Source organism: Procambarus clarkii, chromosome 6, assembly GCF_040958095.1.
Source record: "Procambarus clarkii isolate CNS0578487 chromosome 6, FALCON_Pclarkii_2.0, whole genome shotgun sequence".
NCBI classification, from domain to species: Eukaryota; Metazoa; Arthropoda; class Malacostraca; order Decapoda; family Cambaridae; genus Procambarus; species Procambarus clarkii.
In genome coordinates this window covers 7617071-7637645 of record NC_091155.1, presented here as the reverse complement: position 1 = coordinate 7637645, position 20575 = coordinate 7617071, and the positions used below count along the sequence as shown (strand labels likewise).

The following is a 20575-nucleotide window of genomic DNA, read 5'->3' as shown; positions in this document are numbered from 1 at the left end:
TTCTTGGCCAAAAATGTTCAAAGTTACTATGAAAATTAAGAAAGTTATTTAAAAAAATATTTCACTAATGGAGCAGCACTGTGACGCCGCACTGGTTGAGGTGTATAACAGTAACTTGTCTTTAATTGTTAGGACAACTTTCTTCCTCTTAACACTTCCAGAACGATTGATGCTGCTACCAGACATAGTCTTGGCCAAAATTGTTCAAAGTTACTATGAAAATAAAAAAGCTATGTAAAAAAATATTTCGCTAATGGCGCAGCACTGTGTATAACACGAGGGACGGACGCACATGGGTTGACCAGTGTTGGACGGGTCCACTTGGGGTGGGGCAGCTATAGCACGTTACGTAGGCCGCCAGGAGGAAAAAATTCACAATATTTTTGAAGGAAACTTCAGCCTGTGAACAATGCTTTTAGAAAACTTATTTATATGTTATTACATAATTACTAGTACTTATTTCATTTGTTTTTGGCTATGATTAATTGTTCTAAAATTAATGGTAATTCCTGTACCCAGGTGGTCCCTCCTGACGCTCCCCTTCCACCCACCCACCCCACCCCCTCCTCCACCATGCGTCTAGAGCCACAGACGGGATTAATACGGTATGGCCGTATTTTCATCCGGCTAAACCAGCTTTTATCCGGATCCTGTGGCCATTTTGGCCGGATATTGTGGTAACTATCCGATCACGATTTTGGCCGTATAAGGGCGTTTTCCGGATGTTTGAATCCCGGATAATCGCGGGGTTACAGTATTTATATATATAGCTGCTGAGTGAATTTAACCTTTTCTTGAAAGAACATCTCAAAATGTATGAAATCCTGGAAAAGGGAAACTGTCATATTTAACTGCAAATATTTTTGAAGAATCTATTGAATTAATGGGACAACAGGTTCTTTGTACTATTCTTGAAGAAATAAGAGTCAAAGTATTATTCAGCAAGTGTAGATTCCACTCCAGACATTTTGCACACAAATCAACTGACATTTACTGTTTGATACTAACCACTGTACTACCACAATTTTTTTTTAATTAAGTATATTTTAGTGTTTTTAATGTTTTCATCGCCTTTTTTTAAATGAAAATGGTTGAATTTGGAAACTGACATTAACTTTACTGAACATTTATAAAACAAAAATATGCCCTTGATAATTGCACTATGAAGTTTTTGCCAAAACCAGGTGCACAGTGCAGTGGTTAACAGCTGTAGGCCTGTGGAGTGTTTCTTGATGTTCATCCTTATCTTTTCTCATGGGTCAAAGATCTAATACAGACACTGTTGAGGATTTTTTTAATGATAAAAAATTCCACTATTAAATTGCCTTCGTCAGTCATTAGATAATGCCTCGAATGTCTGGACAATATACTGGATTGCAAGCAAGGATTAATCAACTAGATGAGTTTGCCATCTATGTCCCCTGTGCTGGACATAGCCTGAACTTGGTGGGAGTAAAAGCAGCAGAGTGTTGTCTACAGACAGTCAAATTCTTTGACTTCGTTCGGCATCTGTATTCATTTTTTGCTAGTTCTACTCATCGCTGAAATGTATTGACATCTTTAGGGGAAAGATTTCGTGGTCAAGCATCTGTGATATACTATGGTCAGCACATTTTGATGCTGTTCATGCTCTGTACGGGGGGAAGGGTGGGGGGGGGGGGTTCAAGAAAATAAAACATGCACTGGATTCTCTATCAGCTGACAATGAACAGCAACTGAATACAAGGTGAGGCAGAAGGATTGTGGGGGGGGGGGGGGGGGGGGAAGGAAAATCTGGAAACAATTTCACACAAATTTTTGGAATGGCAAGCTAGAAAGAATGAACAAAAACAAGGTCCTGAAATCAAAGGATGTGAACATCCTTGTTGCCAAGGATATTCTTGAGTCTGAAAACCAATCTTCAGGAAACTAGACAAATTTAATGAATATGAATTCAAAGCCAGCCATCCTGAAGACCACTGGCTTCAAGCCCTTAATAAAGCAATTCTCTGAAAAGAAATGACGTAAATGCTTGTTGTGATAAGTTTGTAGTAATTTCATACTGCGCCATCTAATCTGTGTAGCTTGCCGATTATTTATTTATTTATTTATTTATTTATATATAAGAAGGTACATTGGGGGTTAACAGAGAACATAGAAATTAAGTTGAATTTACCTTCTTGTAAAGCCACTAGCACGCATAGCATTTCGAGCAAGTCCTTAAACTAACATAATTTAGATAATTTAACTAAAATTTACAAAAAATGTTTACAGGTACTTTACAGCTATAGATAATTTTAAGTAGAATATTTACAGTAAAATTGACAAAAAATATTTACATGTACATTGCAAGAAATTTTGACAAAAGCAGATTAGAATAACAATAATAATACACAATAATGAAACAAGGTTTACTAGGTACATTTGGTTAACATTACAGTCATACATTGGTTCACTAAAGCACAATATGAAGATCATTTCAAGGAACAATTTCAAGGAATAATGCAGTAGAATATGCACTCAATACAACAACCATGTTATCAGATGATACCTAAGATTACAATAGTAAAGTAATATGGCTTGGGTACAAATATTGGGGGATTGGGTAGCACTAGATACAGTGCGAAGATAAAGCACTTTGTTTTATTTTTGAATAAGGCAAAAGTTGGACAGCTTTTCAAATCATTAGGGAGTGAGTTCCATAGACTAGGTCCCTTTATTGGAAAAGTATGTTAACACAGATTAAGTTTGACTCTGGGGATATCCAAGAGATATTTATGTATGGTGTGGTGATTATGTGTTCTATTAAATCTGTCCAGGGAGTGTTTTAGAACAGGGTTTGCACTTTAAAAAAGGGTTTTATAAATGTAATTGACTAGAGAATGTATGGAGTAAATTTATGTTTAGCATGTTTAGGAATTTAAACAGGGGTGCTGTGTGTTGTCTGAAAGCTTTGTTTGTTATTGTTCTGATAACAGATTTTTGCTGGATGATGATGGGCTTAAGGTAGTTTGCAGCGGTTGAACCCCAAGCACAGATACCATAAGTAAGATAGGGATAGATAAGTTCATAATAGAGCGAGAAGAGAGCATAGTAGGGTTATCTTGAGGTTATCTTGAGATGATTTCGGTTTTTTTTTTTTTTTTTTTTTTTTTTTTTTTTTTTTTTTTTTTTTTTTTTTTTTAGTGTCCCCGCGGCCCGGTCCTTTGACCAGGCCTTCACCCCCAGAAAGCAGCCCGTGACAGCTGACTAACACCCAGGTACCTATTTTACTGCTAGGTAACAGGGGCATAGGGTGAAAGAAACTCTGCCCATTGTTTCTCGCCGGCGCCTGAGATCGAACCCAAGACCACAGGATCACAAGTCCAGCGTGCTGTCCGCTCGGCCGACCGGCTCCCACATAATATCTGATCTTAGAGTGTATACCAAGTGTTTTCAAAATCTTTTTAGTTATGTGTTGTATGTGGGTGCTAAAGTTGAGTCTCTTGTCTAAGTATAGGCCAAGGAACTTTCCATTTTTATTACTAATGTTTGCATTATCTATCTGAAGCCGAATTGCATTTGTCGATTTGCTTCCAAATAAGATGTAGTAGTTCTTTTCTATATTTAGTGAGAGTTTGTTGGTTGACATCCACAAGTGGACTTTTTTATTCATTGTTTACAACGTTATTTAACATAAGTGGGTTGGGGTAAAAGTAGATGAGAGTAGTATCGTCAGCAAACAATACAGGTTTAAGCATGTTAGAGACTTTAGGGAGATCATTGATGTATACACAAAATAGGAGGGGTCCTAGGATGCTGCCCTGTGGCACCCCTATGGGTAGTGGTAGAGTAGGTGAGGTTATATCATTGATGGCTACATATTGGCGTCTGTCACTACGATAGGATTGGATATAGTTCAGGGCAAGGCCACAGATTCCATAAGGGTGGAGTTCAAGTAAGAGGTAGTTATGATTAACAATCAAAAGCCTCTCTCTTTCAACAAAGAGTCCAATCAGAAACTAACTTTTGTCAAGGGCTGAGTAGACAAAGTCCAGCAGACCAACAATTGCATCATTGGTACTCTTTTGGGAGCAGAAGCCAAACTGACAGGGACTTGGTACAGGCATACCTCAGAATAAGAGTTTAATCCGTTCCTGGAGACGCCTCGCCTTCCGAAAACTCGCATTCCGAAGTTAATTTCCCCATAAGAAATAAAGGGAAATGAATTAATCCGTTCCTGACTACCCCAAAAACCCCACATCAAACTAAATTTTTATACCTAATTTACCTAATTCATCTAAATAAACCTACAAAACTGTGTTCCAGTTATTACTTACCTTACTGTCGAGTGCTGTAGGCGTATGGAAGATGGTGAGGAGGGGGGAGGAGGAGAGGAGTTACTGTTTGGAAGGGGAGTCCCCTTCCATAATCACATCACATAACCCCATGCCTTGTAACACTATGGATACCACTTCTCTTTCTAAATTTTTCAAACCAACCCCTGCTTGCCTTAAACTCTTTCTTATCTGCATCACTCGTTGCAGGGGTATTCTTTAGAAGGTCTTCGTGCAACACCCTGGCTTTCTCACAAATAATGGCCTCCGAAACACTATCACCCCTCAACTCCTTGTCGTGTATCCAAATTAATAACAACTTTTCCACTTCTTCAAGTATTTGTGGTCTTTGTGCCGTTAATGTTCTTACTCCTTTTGCCACTTTAGCACCCATAATCTTATTTTTCTTCTTAAGTATAGTGCATATTGTTGATGTGGCTTTGTTGTACTGCCTACAAAGTTCAACAACACGTGTACCGTTCTCATGCTTCCGAATGATCTCTTGTTTCTCCTCTATTGTCATCCTCACAGGAGCTTTCTGGCCTTTATCCTTACCACTGGCTTTCTTGGGACCCATGGTGAGATATATAATAACAAATTGTATAGACAAATCACCAAAAATCCAACAAAACACTGAAAATCCGCGAGAAGAATTGATGTGGGGGTAGTCACTGAGCGCCAGACAATAATAAACTGAGGGGCGGCGGGGCGGAGGGGCGACGAACGCGCTAGGTCGGCTGTACGCGTATCAACAAACTCGCGTCCAAACTCGCCTCCCGAAGTAACCCTCGCCTTCTGAGACAAATTTTTGGAGTAAATACACCTCGCCTTCCGAAAACCTCGCATACAGGGACAATCGCATTCCGAGGTACCACTGTATATTGAATTTTACGAGATATGAGTAGAGCCGTTTGTAAATAATTTTTTCAAATATTTTTGATAATATAGGTGGATTTGATATAGGTCTAATTATTTATGTCTGCCGTGTTACCTCCTTTATGAACTGGCGTTACTCTTGCTTTTTTAAGGATATCAGGGAAGGTATGACACTAGGGATTTATTGAACAGCAATGCTATGGGTGGTGCAAGGGCATGGGAGGCACTCTTGTATACCATCGATGGTTTTTCACTAATGTTCCCAGCTTTGGTTTTTAGTGAATGAATGATAGACACATCATCTGTAAGGCTGATCGATGAGAGAAGAGTGTTTGGCTAGCTGCCCGAAAGATATGTGGTAACGTGTCTGGATTTGTGGGATTTTTCGGGCAAGGTTAGCACCTATCGATGAAAACAAGCTATTAAATTCAGTGGCTGTTTCAAGATCTGTTGCAGGTGTAACCATCCTTGGAGATTTTTATCTGGTTATCTGCTAGATTAAGGACCTGCCCGAAACGCTGCGCGTACTAGTGGCTTTACAAGAATGTAAATACTGTACTATCCAATGTATTCTCACAAACCCAATGTACCTTCTTGTATATATATAAATAAATAAATAAATAAATGTGAATATTGTTTAGCTCCTAAGATGTTAGAGATGGCTCTCCATGTGCTTTTCATGTTGCCATTTGCTTCTTTGAATCTATTCTCATAATAGGAACGCTTTGCTCTTCTTATTATACTGGAAAGCACTGACGAGTACCTCTTAACTACTTCCTTTGCAACCAGGCCAATCCTAAGTTTTTTTTGATATTCATGTTTTTTGTCGATTGCTTCGAGTATGCCATTAGTGAGCCAGGGATTATTTAACCTTTTGCCAGTTACTTGCATGGTGAGGAGAGGACAATAAGTATTGTAAAGGCTTAGAATTTTGGAAAGGAAGAGGCTAGTTAATGAATTTATATCCTGTGTATTATTAAATTCAGATTCCTAGTTTATATTGTGGAGGGCATTTATGAGATTGCCTATTGCCGCTTCACTTTGTAACCTAAAGGTAGTTTTCTTGTTAGAAAATTAAGAACAATTATTTTTTATTTTCTGGTAATTATTATTGTTTTTCATGCAGTGTCCAATGTTCAAATGTTTATCATGATTAGTTGCTGCTTTACAGCATGTTTGTAATGTTTAAACACCAATTTTGTTAGTGCCAATAAAATGTTTAATATTATTGACCATTTACTTTTTATTTCTATGAGTGGTTGTCAACGGGGCCCCAGCACACTGGTTTGCCCAGGGGCCCATAATGCTGTCAAGACGGCCCTGGGAAAATGCATATAGAATTCAATACATAGGCAAGGAAAGCTCTAAAACTAAAGCCACTAATAAGCAAAGTGTTTTGGGCAAATTACAGTCTTAAGCTAGCTACAAAATTAAATGTACACTTATATCAACAATGGATTTGAGACCAACCACAAGTTAAGTTTCTAAGCCAAGGAACTTTTGTATGTGGTAAGCTAGTTTCATAACCGATATTTATCCTGCATACCCCCTCCCCCCCTTTCTCGTGAACACCAGTGAAAGGTCACAGTCAGCCAGATTAGATTTAGATTTTTTATTCAGGTAAGGGTACATACACTGAGTTACATAATGTTGGATTTAAAGATAGAGACAGTACATACAATACCTAAAGCCACTTGGACGCATAGCGTTTCAGGCAAGGTGAGGGGGGGGGGTGAACACTTAGACTAAAACTTAATAGTAATTGAGCTCAAGGTATAAATTGTGTTAAAAAAAATGGGGGGAACAAGGCAGAGAATAGCAATAATACAAGTTGGTCAACAAACAGCATTGATTACAATTGTAAGACATGAGTTGACATTTAGGGGTAAGGTAGGTTTGGTTTCATGGAGTTTATTAGGTAGTACTTAGTTTTACTCAAACTCGTATTACTGCTGTTAGCAAACCTAACAAGTGGGGGACCTTTGACAAGCCGCCGGCTCCCTGTCCTCATCAAGGCCACTAGTGTGTGAGTGGACCAAGTAAATTTAAAGTAGTAGATCATCGGTAAATGATATTGAATAAATTTTTTACATATTTCCTGAACACTTGTTATAGAGCCTTCTCTAAGTTCATGTAACTTTTCCGACTCCATCAGACAGTGAGGGTGGCTGTGTAAGCAATTTTGCTCACACTGTTTACATTATCAAGTCTACATTAGAAGGTAATGCAAATTACCGACCTTAAAGCAGGAGTCTAAGCCGCCGGACAAAACACAATCGTTATTTATTAGAGCAAAAATTAAACACGATCAATAAAAAGACATAACCCACCCAGGGAGCAATTGCTCAGCACCTATACCGTTGTTCCAACAATTTTAACACCGATCTAGTACAAATTATGACTCACAATACAGTAATAAACATACCTCACATCAGCTGGCAGACAACTGCGAGTATCTCCACCAATACTACCCCGACGAGCCACTAGGCGACTCAACCCTGATCGTCTGCACCTGCCACTCTTTCTGGCCACCGCTGCCAGAGTCCTCTACCGACCAGCTGCCAGCCGTGTTATTGCGACCACTGCCAGAGTCCTCTACCGACCACCTGCCAGCCTAGTTATAATAATAATAATAATAAAAATTTTATTTAGGTAAGGTACATACATAAAGAGATTTTACAAAGTTTGTTGGCTTTATAGATAGAGCTAGTACATACAATGCCTAAAGCCACTATTACGCAAAGCGTTTCGGGTAGGAAAAACATTAATGACTAAAGCTTAAAACTAATGGGTAAAAAGAATAAGATGTGTTGAGTACAAATAAAAATAGAGGTAAAAGAGGGGGGAACATTGTTGAAAAAGCAGCACAAATACAATTACAAATTATTACAGAAAATTACATTCAAACAACGTTGATTTGAAAAACAAAAAAAACAAAAAACATACATGGGTTGACAACAGAGGGGTAAGGTGAGTTACAGGGAATTTATTAGGTATAGCTTCGTTTTTAACTTAAACTGGTTGAGAGAGGTACAGTCTTTAACATGGTTGGGAAGGTCATTCCACATTCTGGGCCCCTTGATTTGTAGAGCATTTCTGGTTTGATTAAGTCGTACTCTAGGAATATCAAAACTGTATTTATTTCTGGTGTGGTGCTCATGGGTTCTGTTACAACCTTCTATGAAGCTTTTGAAATCAGGATTGGCATTATAGTTTAGCGTTTTATATATGTATAATACACATTGGTGTTCCCCAGGGCAGCATACATGGCCCTCTCCTCTTTCTCATCTACATTAATGACCTTCCAAATGCCTCCCAACACCTCAAACCAATTCTATTTGCTGACGACACAACCTTCATTTACTCCAGCCCTGATCCCCTTGCTCTAAATGCCACAGTAAATACTGAGCTAAATAAAGTCCATCTGTGGCTAACTGCCAACAAACTCACCCTTAACATTGACAAAACCTTCTATATTCTGTTTGGCAATAAATCCTCTAATCAAATAAATCTCAAAATAAACAATACCCAAATTTGTAACAAATTAGATGGCAAAATCCCTGGCATTCTCATTGACCACAAGCTTAATTTCCAGGGACACATTCTAAACATATCAAAAAAAGTTTCAAAAACTGTGGGCATTCTTTCTAAGATCAGATATTATGTACCACGCCCTGCCCTGGTGACTCTCTATTACTCCCTTATCTATCCATATCTCAACTATGGTATTTGTGCTTGGGGCTCTACTACCCAAAATCACTTACGTCCTCTAATTACTCAACACAAAGCTGCTATTAGGACAATATCCAATTCTGGCCCCAGACATCACTCGGTACCCCTACTTAAATCTCTGAATATGTTAGACATTAAGTCACTGCACATTCTCTCATGTGTATTATACATATATAAAACGCTAAACTATAATGCCAATCCTGATCTCAAAAGCTTCATAGAAGGTTGTATCAGAACCCATGAGCATCACACCAGAAATAAATACAGTTTTGATATTCCTAGAGTACGACTTAATCAAACTAGAAATGCTCTACAAATCAAGGGGCCCAGAATGTGGAATGACCTTCCCAACCATGTTAAAGACTGTACCTCTCTCAACCAGTTTAAGTTAAAAGCGAAGCTATACCTAATAAATTCCCTGTAACCTACCTTACCCTTCTATTGTCAAAAAATGTCTGTTTTTTTCTTTAAAGAGCGCTGTTTGTCGACATAATTGTATTTGTGCTGCTTTTTCATCTATGTTTTTATTTCTTGTTTTCATTCTACTCATTATGCTCAATTAGTATTAAGCTTGTCATTTAAGTTTATCATGCCCGAAACGCTTTGCGTAATAGTGGCTTTAGGCATTGTATGTACTAGCTCTACCTATAAGTCAAACAATCCTTGTAAATATTTATTGTATGTATGTACCTTACCTAAATAAAATTGTATTGTATTGTATTGTATTGTATTGTACATGAGAGAATGTGCAGTGACTTAATGTCTAACATATTCAGAGATTTTAGCAGTCTCCGTGGTGTAGTGGTAAGACACTCGCCTGGCGTTCCGCGAGCGCTATGTCATGGGTTCGTATCCTGGCCGGGGAGGATTTACTGGGCGCAATTCCTTAACTGTAGCCTCTGTTTAACGCAACAGTAAAATGTGTACTTGGATGAAAAAACATTCTTCGCGGCAGGGGATCGTATTCCAGGGACCATAGGATTAAGGACTTGCCCGAAACGCTACGCGTACTAGTGGCTGTACAAGAATGTAACAACTCTTGTATATATCTCAAAAAAAAAAAAAATTTGAGTAGGGGTACCGAGTGATGTCTGGGGCCAGAATTGGATATTGTCCTAATAGCAGCTTTGTGTTGAGTAATTAGAGGACGTAAGTGATTTTGGGTAGTAGAGCCCCAAGCACAAATACCATAGTTGAGATATGGATAGATAAGTGAGTAATAGAGAGTCACCAGGGCAGGGCGTGGTACATAATATTTGATCTTAGAAAGAATGCCCACAGTTTTTGCAACTTTTTTTGATATGTTTAGAATGTGTCCCTGGAAATTCAGCTTGTGGTCAATGAGAATGCCAAGGAATTTGCCATCTAATTTGTTACAAATTTGGGTATTGTTTATTTTGAGATTTATTTGATTAGAAGATTTATTGCCAAACAGAATATAGAAAGTTTTGTCAATGTTAAGGGTGAGTTTGTTGGCAGTTAGCCACAGATGGACTTTATTAAGCTCAGTATTTACTGTGGCATTTAGAGCAAGGGGATCAGGACTGGAGTAAATGAAGGTTGTGTCGTCAGCAAATAGAATTGGTTTGAGGTGTTGGGAGGCATTTGGAAGGTCATTAATGTAGATGAGAAAGAGGAGAGGGCCAAGTATGCTGCCCTGGGGAACACCAATGATGATGGGTAGGGTGGGAGAAGTTGTATTATTCACAGAAACACATTGGAGCCTGTCAGTAAGGTAGGATTTGAGGTATTGTAGGGAGTGTCCTCTGACACCATAATGATGTAATTTAAGAAGAAGGTTTTGGTGGTTGACAGTATCGAAAGCTTTACGTAGGTCCACAAATAACCCAACAGGGAACTCATTTTTATCAAGAGCTGTATGAATCGAGTTAAGCATACTAATAAGTGCATCGTAAGTGCTTTTTTTGGGCCTGAAGCCATATTGGCAAGGGCTAAGTATATTGAGTTTGGCTAGATATGAGTAAAGCTGCTTATAGATTAGCTTTTCAAAAATTTTTGACAAGTTTGGCAGGATTGATATAGGTCTGTAGTTGTTAACATCTGTGAGATCACCACATTTGTGGACAGGCGTTACTCTCGCTTTTTTTTAGAATATCTGGAAAGGTTTGGAGTTCAAGTGACTTGTTGAAGAGCAAAGCAATAGCAGGGGCTAAAGATCTGGAGGCTTTTTTGTAGATTAAAGTTGGTATCTCTTCAAGGGCACCAGACTTGGTTTTCAGGGAAAGGATTATCTCATTGACGTCAGTGGAATTAATAGGCTTTAGGTACAGAGACTGTGGATAGTTACCTGTAAGATAGTCCTTAATGTCAGTACTGGAAGATGGAATATCATTAGCAAGGGATGAACCAATGGAAGAGAAGAACCTATTGAACTCAATAGCAGAATCAGAGGCTGAAAGCTGACCATCGTTATTAGACAGGAGAGTCGGTTTGTTATTTATAGACTTCTTTGATCCCAATATTTGTGAAATTGTTCTCCAAGTTTGTTTAATGTTGCTCTTTATTTGGGTAAATTTATCTTCGTAGTATTTAGTTTTGGCTCGTCTAATTATCTTAGATAGCAATAATGAGTAATTCTTTGAGAATTCTTTGGAGACAATTCCTAACCTATACTTCTTCTCAAGGTCATGTTTTTTAATAATAGATTTAAGTATTCCCTTTGTAAGCCAGGGATTGTTAAGCCTTTTGGTTGTGACTTGTTTTGTAAGCATAGGACAGTGGGTATTATAAAGGCTAAGAGTTTTTTGAAGAAAAGATTGAACTGCTAGGTTGATGTCCTCTATGTTACCTAACTCGGACTCCCAGTTGACATTATCAGTAGCAGTTATAAAATTGTCTATAGCAGCTTCATTGTGTAGTCTAAAACGTATCTCTCTTGACTCAAGAGGTGGTTTGCTAATGTTAGTTAAGAGAAATGTGGGGTAATGGTCTGTAGTGCTATCGGTGATTATACCTGAAGTAAGCGGAGAGGTTATGTTTGTCCAGATGTGATCGAGCGTCGTGGCAGTGCTATCAGTGATTCTAGTAGGTCTAGTGATTAAGGGTATGAGGAAGCAGGAATTCATACAGTTGAGGAAGCTAACAGCAGTGGGGTGTTCAGGCTCGCAGAGGTCAATATTAAAGTCCCCTGCGATAATTAGGTGGTTTTTGTTCAGTCTGTTATCAAGTATTAGATTTCTAAGGTTTGAGTTGAATTCGGACACATCAGTGTTAGGAATTCTATAAACTGCACCCACAGACAGGACAGACTCGGCACCCTTGACTCTGAAGCTGGCGAAGATATACTCCCCATAGCAGTCTCTGGTTCTAATTTCTTTTAAGCATGTTAGTTCTTGGTGGTAGTAAAGAGCAGTGTCACCACCTCTCTGAAGTTGACGACAGTTGTGAATTGCTGAGTAGTTAGGCATGTTAAAGAGTTGAGTAGTATCCTCTTTCAACCATGTTTCAGTAAGTATAATAAAAGAGAATTTGTTGTCAATAGCTTCAATCAAGGCACTAACATCATCGAAGTGTTTACCTAGGGATCTAACGTTCAAATTGATTACAGAGATATTGTGATAATGAGTTACTACATTGTTTACATCATGTGCTGCAAAATATCTGCAATTTAGATCATTAAAGTGATTATTGTCATAGATAGTGGATAAGAGGTTAAGTTCAGGGTCTATACTTGACTGCATAAAAAAAGCTGATTGCAGGAAAAACAAGGAAAGAAAGGCAAATTACAAGGTAGAAATAAGCTATAAAATAGGGGGGAAAAAAATGTACGCAATACTGTGCAAAACAAACACAAAATGGGCTTACAGGGGTACAATGGAGTAAGGGAGTATGGCTAGGCTAGGCAACCTAGGTAATAAATGAGATTAAAGAAAAAACATATAAACATGGACTATACAAAACACAAGATATAGAAATACAAAACAAAAATATAAACAAGACTTAAGCAATACAAAAACAAATTGAGCAAAAATGAAAAATGAGGTTATAAATATAATAATAAATAAATAAATAAATTTTTAAATAAGTTATAAATAATAATAAATAAATAAATAAATAAATAAATAATTATTCAGGTAAGGCACATACATACAAGGTAAGATACAAAGTTGATGGCTTTATAGATAGAGCTAGTACATACAATGCCTAAAGCCACTATTACGCAAAGCGTTTCGGGCAGGAAAAACCTTAAAGACTAAAACTTAATACTAATTGAGTTTAAAGTATAAAATGTGTTGAGAACAAATAAAAATAAGAAAGGGGGGGAACATGGCTGAAAAAGCAGCACAAACACAATTAGGTCGACAAACAGCGTTGTTTAAAAAAAAACAGACATGGGTTGACAATAGAGGGGTAAGGTAGGTTAAAGGGAAGTTATTAGGTAGTGCTTCGTTTTTATCTTAAACTGGTTGAGAGAGGTACAGTCTTTAACATGGTTGGGTAGGTCATTCCTCATTCTGGGTCCCTTAATTTGTAGAGCATTTCTAGTTTGATATTAAGTCGTACTCTTGGAATATCAAAACTGTATTTATTTCTGGTGTGGTGCTCATGGGTTCTGTTACAACCTTCTATAAAGCTTTTGAGGTCAGGATTGGCATTACAGTTCAGCGTTTTATATATGTATAATACACATGAGAGAATGTGCAGTGACTTAATATCTAACATATTCAGAGATTTGAGTAGGGGTACCGAGTGATGTCTCTACCGACCCACTGCCTGTAACCTTCTAACGCGGTTATACTTTATTTATTTATATTCAAGAAGGTACATTGGGTTAGAGAGAATACATAGCATAGTATTTACAATCTTGTAAAGCCATTAGTACGCGCAGCGTTTCGGGCAGGGCCTTAATCTAACAGATAATTTTAAGTAGGTAAATTCTAACAGAATTAATAAAATGATAACAGATCATCACTTTAATGATCAAAATTGCAGATATTTTACAGCACATGATGTAAACAATGTATTAACACATAATCACAATATCTCTGTAATCAGCTTGAACGTTAGATCCCTAGGTAAACACTTCGATGATGTTAGTGCCTTGATTGAAACTATTGACAACAAATTCTCTTTTATTATACTTACTGAAACGTGGTTGAAAGAGGATACTACTCAACTCTTTAGCGTGCCTAACTACTCGGCAATTCACACCTGTCGTCAAATTCAGAGAGGTGGTGGTACTGCTCTTTACTACCACCAAGAACTAACATGCTTAAAAGTAATTAGAACTAGAGACTGCTGTGGGGAGTATATCTTCGCCAGTTTCAGAGTCAAGGGGTGCCGAATTTGTCCTGTCTGTGGGTGCAGTCTATAGAATTCCTAACACTGATGTGTCCGAATTCAACTCATACCTTAGAAATCTAATACTAGATAACAGACTGAACAAAAACCATCTAATTATCGCAGGGGACTTTAATATTGACCTCTGCGAGCCTGAACACCCTACTGCTGTTACCTTCCTCAACTGGATGAATTCCTGCTTCCTCATACCCTTAATCACTAGACCTACTAGAATCACTGATAGTACTTGGGTCAAATTTTTGGTCAAATTGATTGGAAAGTCTTGGGTATGGGGTGTGGGCCGGTCTTGGAGCGAGACATGAACCCAGCGATAGGTGACGTAAATGGGGATTTCGATGTGGATTCAATATATAACTTATTTAAGAATATTCTAAACAAAGCACAGGAACGTAGTATACCATACAAATTGAATAGATCGAATACTAATGACCCAAAGTGGATAACAAAGAATTTGAAGAACCTTATAGGTAAAAAGAGAGCTTGGTACAAAAGGATTAAAAATGGGGAGGTCACTTTAGAACAGGAATTCGTACAACTGGTTAGAAATGTTAAAAAGAGATAAGGAAAGCAAAAAGAAACTATGAAGTTCGCATAGCAGGGCAAGCAAAGACAAATCCTAAAGGGTTTTTTCAGTTATATCGAACTAAGACTAGGGAAAGGATAGGTCCATTAAAAACTGAGACAGGTCAAATAACAGATAGTGGTGAAGAGATGAGTAGTATTTTTAATAAATATTTTGTATCTGTATTTACTAAAGAGGAACTTAACAATATGCCTTCAGCCGAACAAGTCTATGTGGGTGGGGACGAGGACAGGTTGACGAGTTTAGCAGTTATCAGGGAGGATGTTCTTAAACAAATAGTAAAACTCAAACCAACCAAATCCCCAGGGCCGGATGAAGTGTTTGCCAGGGTGCTTAAAGAATGCAAAGAGGAGCTTGGTGACCCACTGTCAACCATATTTAATAAATCAATAGAGTCTGGCAGAGTGCCAGAGATTTGGAAAGTTGCTAATGTGATACCAGTTTTTAAGAAAGGAGATAGATCACTTGCGTCTAACTATCGACCAATTAGCCTAACGTCTATTGTGGGAAAGTTACTCGAATCTATAATAGCAAATAAAATTCGTCTTCATCTTGAAAAACATAAATTAATAATTGAGTCGCAACATGGTTTTATAAATGGCCGTTCATGTTTAACAAATTTGTTATCTTTTTATTCTAGCATAGTTGAGGCAGTTGATTGTGGTAAGGATTGTGATGTTGTGTACCTTGACTTTAGCAAAGCTTTTGATACAGTGCCACATGAAAGACTGATTAAAAAGATAGAGGCTCATGGTATTGGGGGTGCTATATTAAGCTGGATTAGGGCATGGCTATACCAAAGGAAACAGAGAGTTAGTATAAATGGAGTCAAGTCAGAGTGGGAAACTGTTGTAAGTGGAGTGCCTCAAGGCTCTGTCCTGGGACCTCTGTTTTTTATAATATATATAAATGATTTCGATTCAGGTTTGAGTAGCAACATTTTTAGTTTTGTTTTTGAATGACGCAAAAGTTGTACAGCTTTTCAATTCATTAGGGAGTGAGTTCCATAGACTTGTAACGTACGTTTATGTTACGTTGTTGGGTTGATTAGATACACAGTGTTTAGTGAGTTTCATATTTATTTAGTAGTCCTGGATACAGCAGTGTCGTAGATGTTGAGACGAAGCCTGGAACAGAGCAGAGAGCTGAGTGAGGCCGGAGTCGTGGAGCTCTATGAGGGAGAGCGTGGCGGCTCGATTGGGAATTGCGAGTGTCTGAACTCGGGGAGCGAGAGTGTTGTAGCTGGATGTGGTCGTAGTATAATAATAATAATAATAATAATTTTTATTTAGGTAAGGTACATACATAAAGAGATTTTACAAAGTTTGTTGGCTTTATAGATAGAGCTAGTACATACAATGCCTAAAGCCACTATTACGCACAGCGTTTCGGGCAGGAAAAACATTAATGACTAAAGCTTAAAACTAATGGGTAAAAAGAATAAAATGTGTTGAGAACAAATAAAAATAGAGGTAAAAGAGGGGAGAACATTGTTGAAAAAGCAGCACAAATACAATTACAAATTATTACAGAAAATTACATTCAAACAGCGTTGATTTGAAAAAAAAAAAAACATACATGGGTTGACAACAGAGGGGTAAGGTAGGTTACAGGGAATTTATTAGGTATAGCTTCGTTTTTAACTTAAACTGGTTGAGAGAGGTACAGTCTTTAACATGATTGGGAAGGTCATTCCACATTCTGGGCCCCTTGATTTGTAGAGCATTTCTGGTTTGATTAAGTCGTACTCTAGGAATATCAAAACTGTATTTATTTCTGGTGTGGTGCTCATGGGTTCTGTTACAACCTTCTATGAAGCTTTTGAGATCAGGATTGGCATTATAGTTTAGCGTTTTATATATGTATAATACACATGAGAGAATGTGCAGTGACTTAATGTCTAACATATTCAGAGATTTGAGTAGGGGTACCGAGTGATGTCTGGGGCCAGAATTGGATATTGTCCTAATAGCAGCTTTGTGTTGAGTAATTAGAGGACGTAAGTGATTTTGGGTAGTAGAGCCCCAAGCACAAATACCATAGTTGAGATATGGATAGATAAGGGAGTAATAGAGAGTCACCAGGGCAGGGCGTGGTACATAATATCTGATCTTAGAAAGAATGCCCACAGTTTTTGAAACTTTTTTATATGTTTAGAATGTGTCCCTGGAAATTCAGCTTGTGGTCAATGAGAATGCCAAGGAATTTGCCATCTAATTTGTTACAAATTTGGGTATTGTTTATTTTGAGATTTATTTGATTAGAGGATTTATTGCCAAACAGAATATAGAAGGTTTTGTCAATGTTAAGGGTGAGTTTGTTGGCAGTTAGCCACAGATGGACTTTATTTAGCTCAGTATTTACTGTGGCATTTAGAGCAAGGGGGTCAGGACTGGAGTAAATGAAGGTTGTGTCGTCAGCAAATAGAATTGGTTTGAGGTGTTGGGAGGCATTTGGAAGGTCATTAATGTATATGAGAAAGAGGAGAGGGCCAAGTATGCTGCCCTGGGGAACACCAATGTTGATGGGTAGGGTGGGAGAAATTGTATTACTGTATTCACAGAAACACATTGGAGCCTGTCAGTAAGGTAGGATTTGAGGTATTGTAGGGAGTGACCTCTGACTCCATAATGATGTAATTTAAGAAGAAGGTTTTGGTGGTTGACAGTATCGAAAGCTTTACGCAGGTCCACAAATAACCCAACAGGGAACTCATTTTTATCAAGAGCTGTATGAATCGAGTTAAGCATACTAATAAGTGCATCGTTAGTGCTTTTTTTGGGTCTGAAGCCATATTGGCAAGGGCTAAGTATATTGAGTTTGGCTAGATATGAGTAAAGCTGCTTATAGATTAGTTTTTCAAAAATTGTTGACAAGTTTGGCAGGATTGATATAGGTCTGTAGTTGTTAACATCTGTGAGATCACCACATTTGTGGACAGGCGTTACTCTCGCTTTTTTTAGAATATCTGGAAAGGTTTGGAGTTCAAGTGACTTGTTGAAGAGCAAAGCAATAGCAGGGGCTAAAGATCTGGAGGCTTTTTTGTAGATTAAAGTTGGTATCTCCTCAAGGGCACCAGACTTGGTTTTAAGGGAAAGGATTATCTCATTGACGTCAGTGGAATTAATAGGCTTTAGGTACAGAGACTGTGGATAGTTACCTGAAAGATAGTCATTAATGTCTGTACTGGAAGATGGAATATCCTTTGCAAGGGATGAACCAATGGAAGAGAAGAACCTATTGAACTCAGTAGCAGAATCAGAGGCTGAAAGCTGACCATCGTTATTAGACAGGAGAGTCGGTTTGTTATTTAAAGACTTCTTTGATCCCAATATTTGAGAAATTGTTCTCCAAGTTTGTTTAATGTTGCTCTTTATTTGGGTAAATTTATCTTCGTAGTATTTAGTTTTGGCTCGTCTAATTATCTTAGACAGCAATAATGAGTAATTCTTTGAGAATTCTTTGGAGACAATTCCTAACCTATACTTCTTCTCAAGGTCATGTTTTTGATTAATAGATTTAAGTATTCCCTTTGTAAGCCAGGGATTGTTAAGCCTTTTGGTTGTGACTTGTTTTGTAAGCATAGGACAGTGGGTATTATAAAGGCTAAGAGTTTTTTGAAGAAAAGATTGTACTGCAAGGTTGATGTCCACTATGTTACCTAACTCGGACTCCCAGTTGACATTATCAGCAGCAGTTATAAAATTGTCTATAGCAGTTTCATTGTGTAGTCTAAAACGTATCACTCTTGACTCAAGAGGTGGTTTGCTAATGTTAGTTAAGAGAATATGAAGTTTCTGTGAATAATACAATTTCTCCCACCCTACCCATCAACATTGGTGTTCCTCAGGGCAGCATACTTGGCCCTCTCCTCTTTCTCATCTACATTAATGACCTTCCAAATGCCTCCCAACACCTCAAACCAATTCTATTTGCTGACGACACAACCTTCATTTACTCCAGTCCTGACCCTCTTGCTCTAAATGCCACAGTAAATACTGAGCTAAATAAAGTCCATCTTTGGCTAACTGCCAACAAACTCACCCTTAACATTGACAAAACCTTCTATATTCTGTTTGGCAATAAATCCTCTAGTCTTATAAATCTCAAAATAAACAATACCCAAATTTGTAACAAATTAGATGGCAAATTCCTTGGCATTCTCATTGACCACAAGCTGAATTTCCAGGGACACATTCTAAATATATCAAAAAAAGTTTCAAAAACTGTGGGCATTCTTTCTAAGATCAGATATTATGTACCACGCCCTGCCCTGGTGACTCTCTATTACTCCCTTATCTATCCTTATCTCAACTATGGTATTTGTGCTTGGGGTTCTACTACCCAAAATCACTTACGTCCTCTAATTACCCAACACAAAGCCGCTATTAGAACAATATCCAACTCTGGCCCCAGACATCACTCGGTACCCCTACTCAAATCTCTTAATTTTATTTATTTATTTATTTATGCATATACAAGAATGTACATAAGGAATGTGAGGATACAAATATGGTAATTACAGTCTTGTAAAGCCACTAGCACGCGCAGCGTTTCGGGCAGAATGTTAAATGAATGTTAATATGTTAGATATTAAGTCACTGCACATTCTCTCATGTGTATTATACATATATAAAACGCTAAACTATAATGCCAATCCTGATCTTAAAAGCTTCATAGAAGGTTGTAACAGAACCCATGAGCACCACACCAGAAATAAATACAGTTTTGATATTCCTAGAGTACGTCTTAATCAAACTAGAAATGCTCTGCAAATCAAGGGGCCCAGAATGTGGAATGACCTTCCCAACCATGTTAAAGACTGTACGTCTCTCAACCAGTTTAAGATAAAAACTAAACACTACCTAATAAATTCCCTGTAATCTACCTCACTCCTCTATTGTCAACCCATGTCTGTTATTTTCTTTTTTTTTTCTTTTCTTTTTTTTTTTTAATCAACACTGTTTGTCAACCTATTGTATTTGTGCTGCTTTTTCAGTCATGTTCCCCCTTTTTTTTTTATCTTTATTTGTATTTGTTCTCAACATCTTTTATTCTTTATGCTCAATTAGTATTAAGTTCTAGATATTATGTTTTCTTGCCCGAAACGCATTGCGTAATAGTGGCTTTAGGCATTGTATGTACTAGCTCTATCTATATATCAATCCATTAATGTAACATCACTTGTATGTATATACCTTACCTGAATAAACATCTGAATCTGAATCTGAATCAGAAATGTGGGGTAATGATCTGTAGTGCTATCGGTGATTATACCTGAAGTAAAGCTGCTTATAGATTAGTTTTTCAAAAATTTTTGACAAGTTTGGCAGGATTGATATAGGTCTGTAGTTGTTAACATCTGTGAGATCACCACATTTGTGGACAGGCGTTACTCTCGCTTTTTTTAGAATATCTGGAAAGGTTTGGAGTTCAAGTGACTTGTTGAAGAGCAAAGCAATAGCAGGGGCTAAAGATCTGGAGGCTTTTTTGTAGATTAAAGTTGGTATCTCCTCAAGAGCACCAGACTTGGTTTTAAGGGAAAGGATTATCTCATTGACGTCAATGGAATTAATAGGCTTTAGGTACAGAGACTGGGGATAGTTCCCTGTAAGATAGTCCTTAATGTCAGTACTGGAAGATAGAATATCATTAGCAAGGGATGAACCAATGGAAGAGAAGAACCTATTGAACTCAATAGCAGAATCAGAGGCTGAAAGCTGACCATCGTTATTAGACAGGAGAGTCGGTTTGTTATTTAAAGACT

General features: G+C 37.7%; 1 protein-coding gene across 1 annotated transcript in view; it reads right to left on the bottom strand.

Annotated features, from left to right (window-relative positions):
- ND-B12 (NADH dehydrogenase [ubiquinone] 1 beta subcomplex subunit 3) overlaps positions 1-6488 on the bottom strand; it is a 54345-nt gene extending 47857 nt beyond the window's left edge. The window contains exon 1 of the mRNA XM_045736242.2: positions 6412-6488. Coding sequence (XP_045592198.2) covers positions 6412-6473 — 62 coding nt within the window. The 5' untranslated portion in view covers positions 6474-6488. The remainder of the gene's footprint in view (positions 1-6411) is intronic.
- Between the last annotated feature and the right edge of the window lie 14087 nt (positions 6489-20575).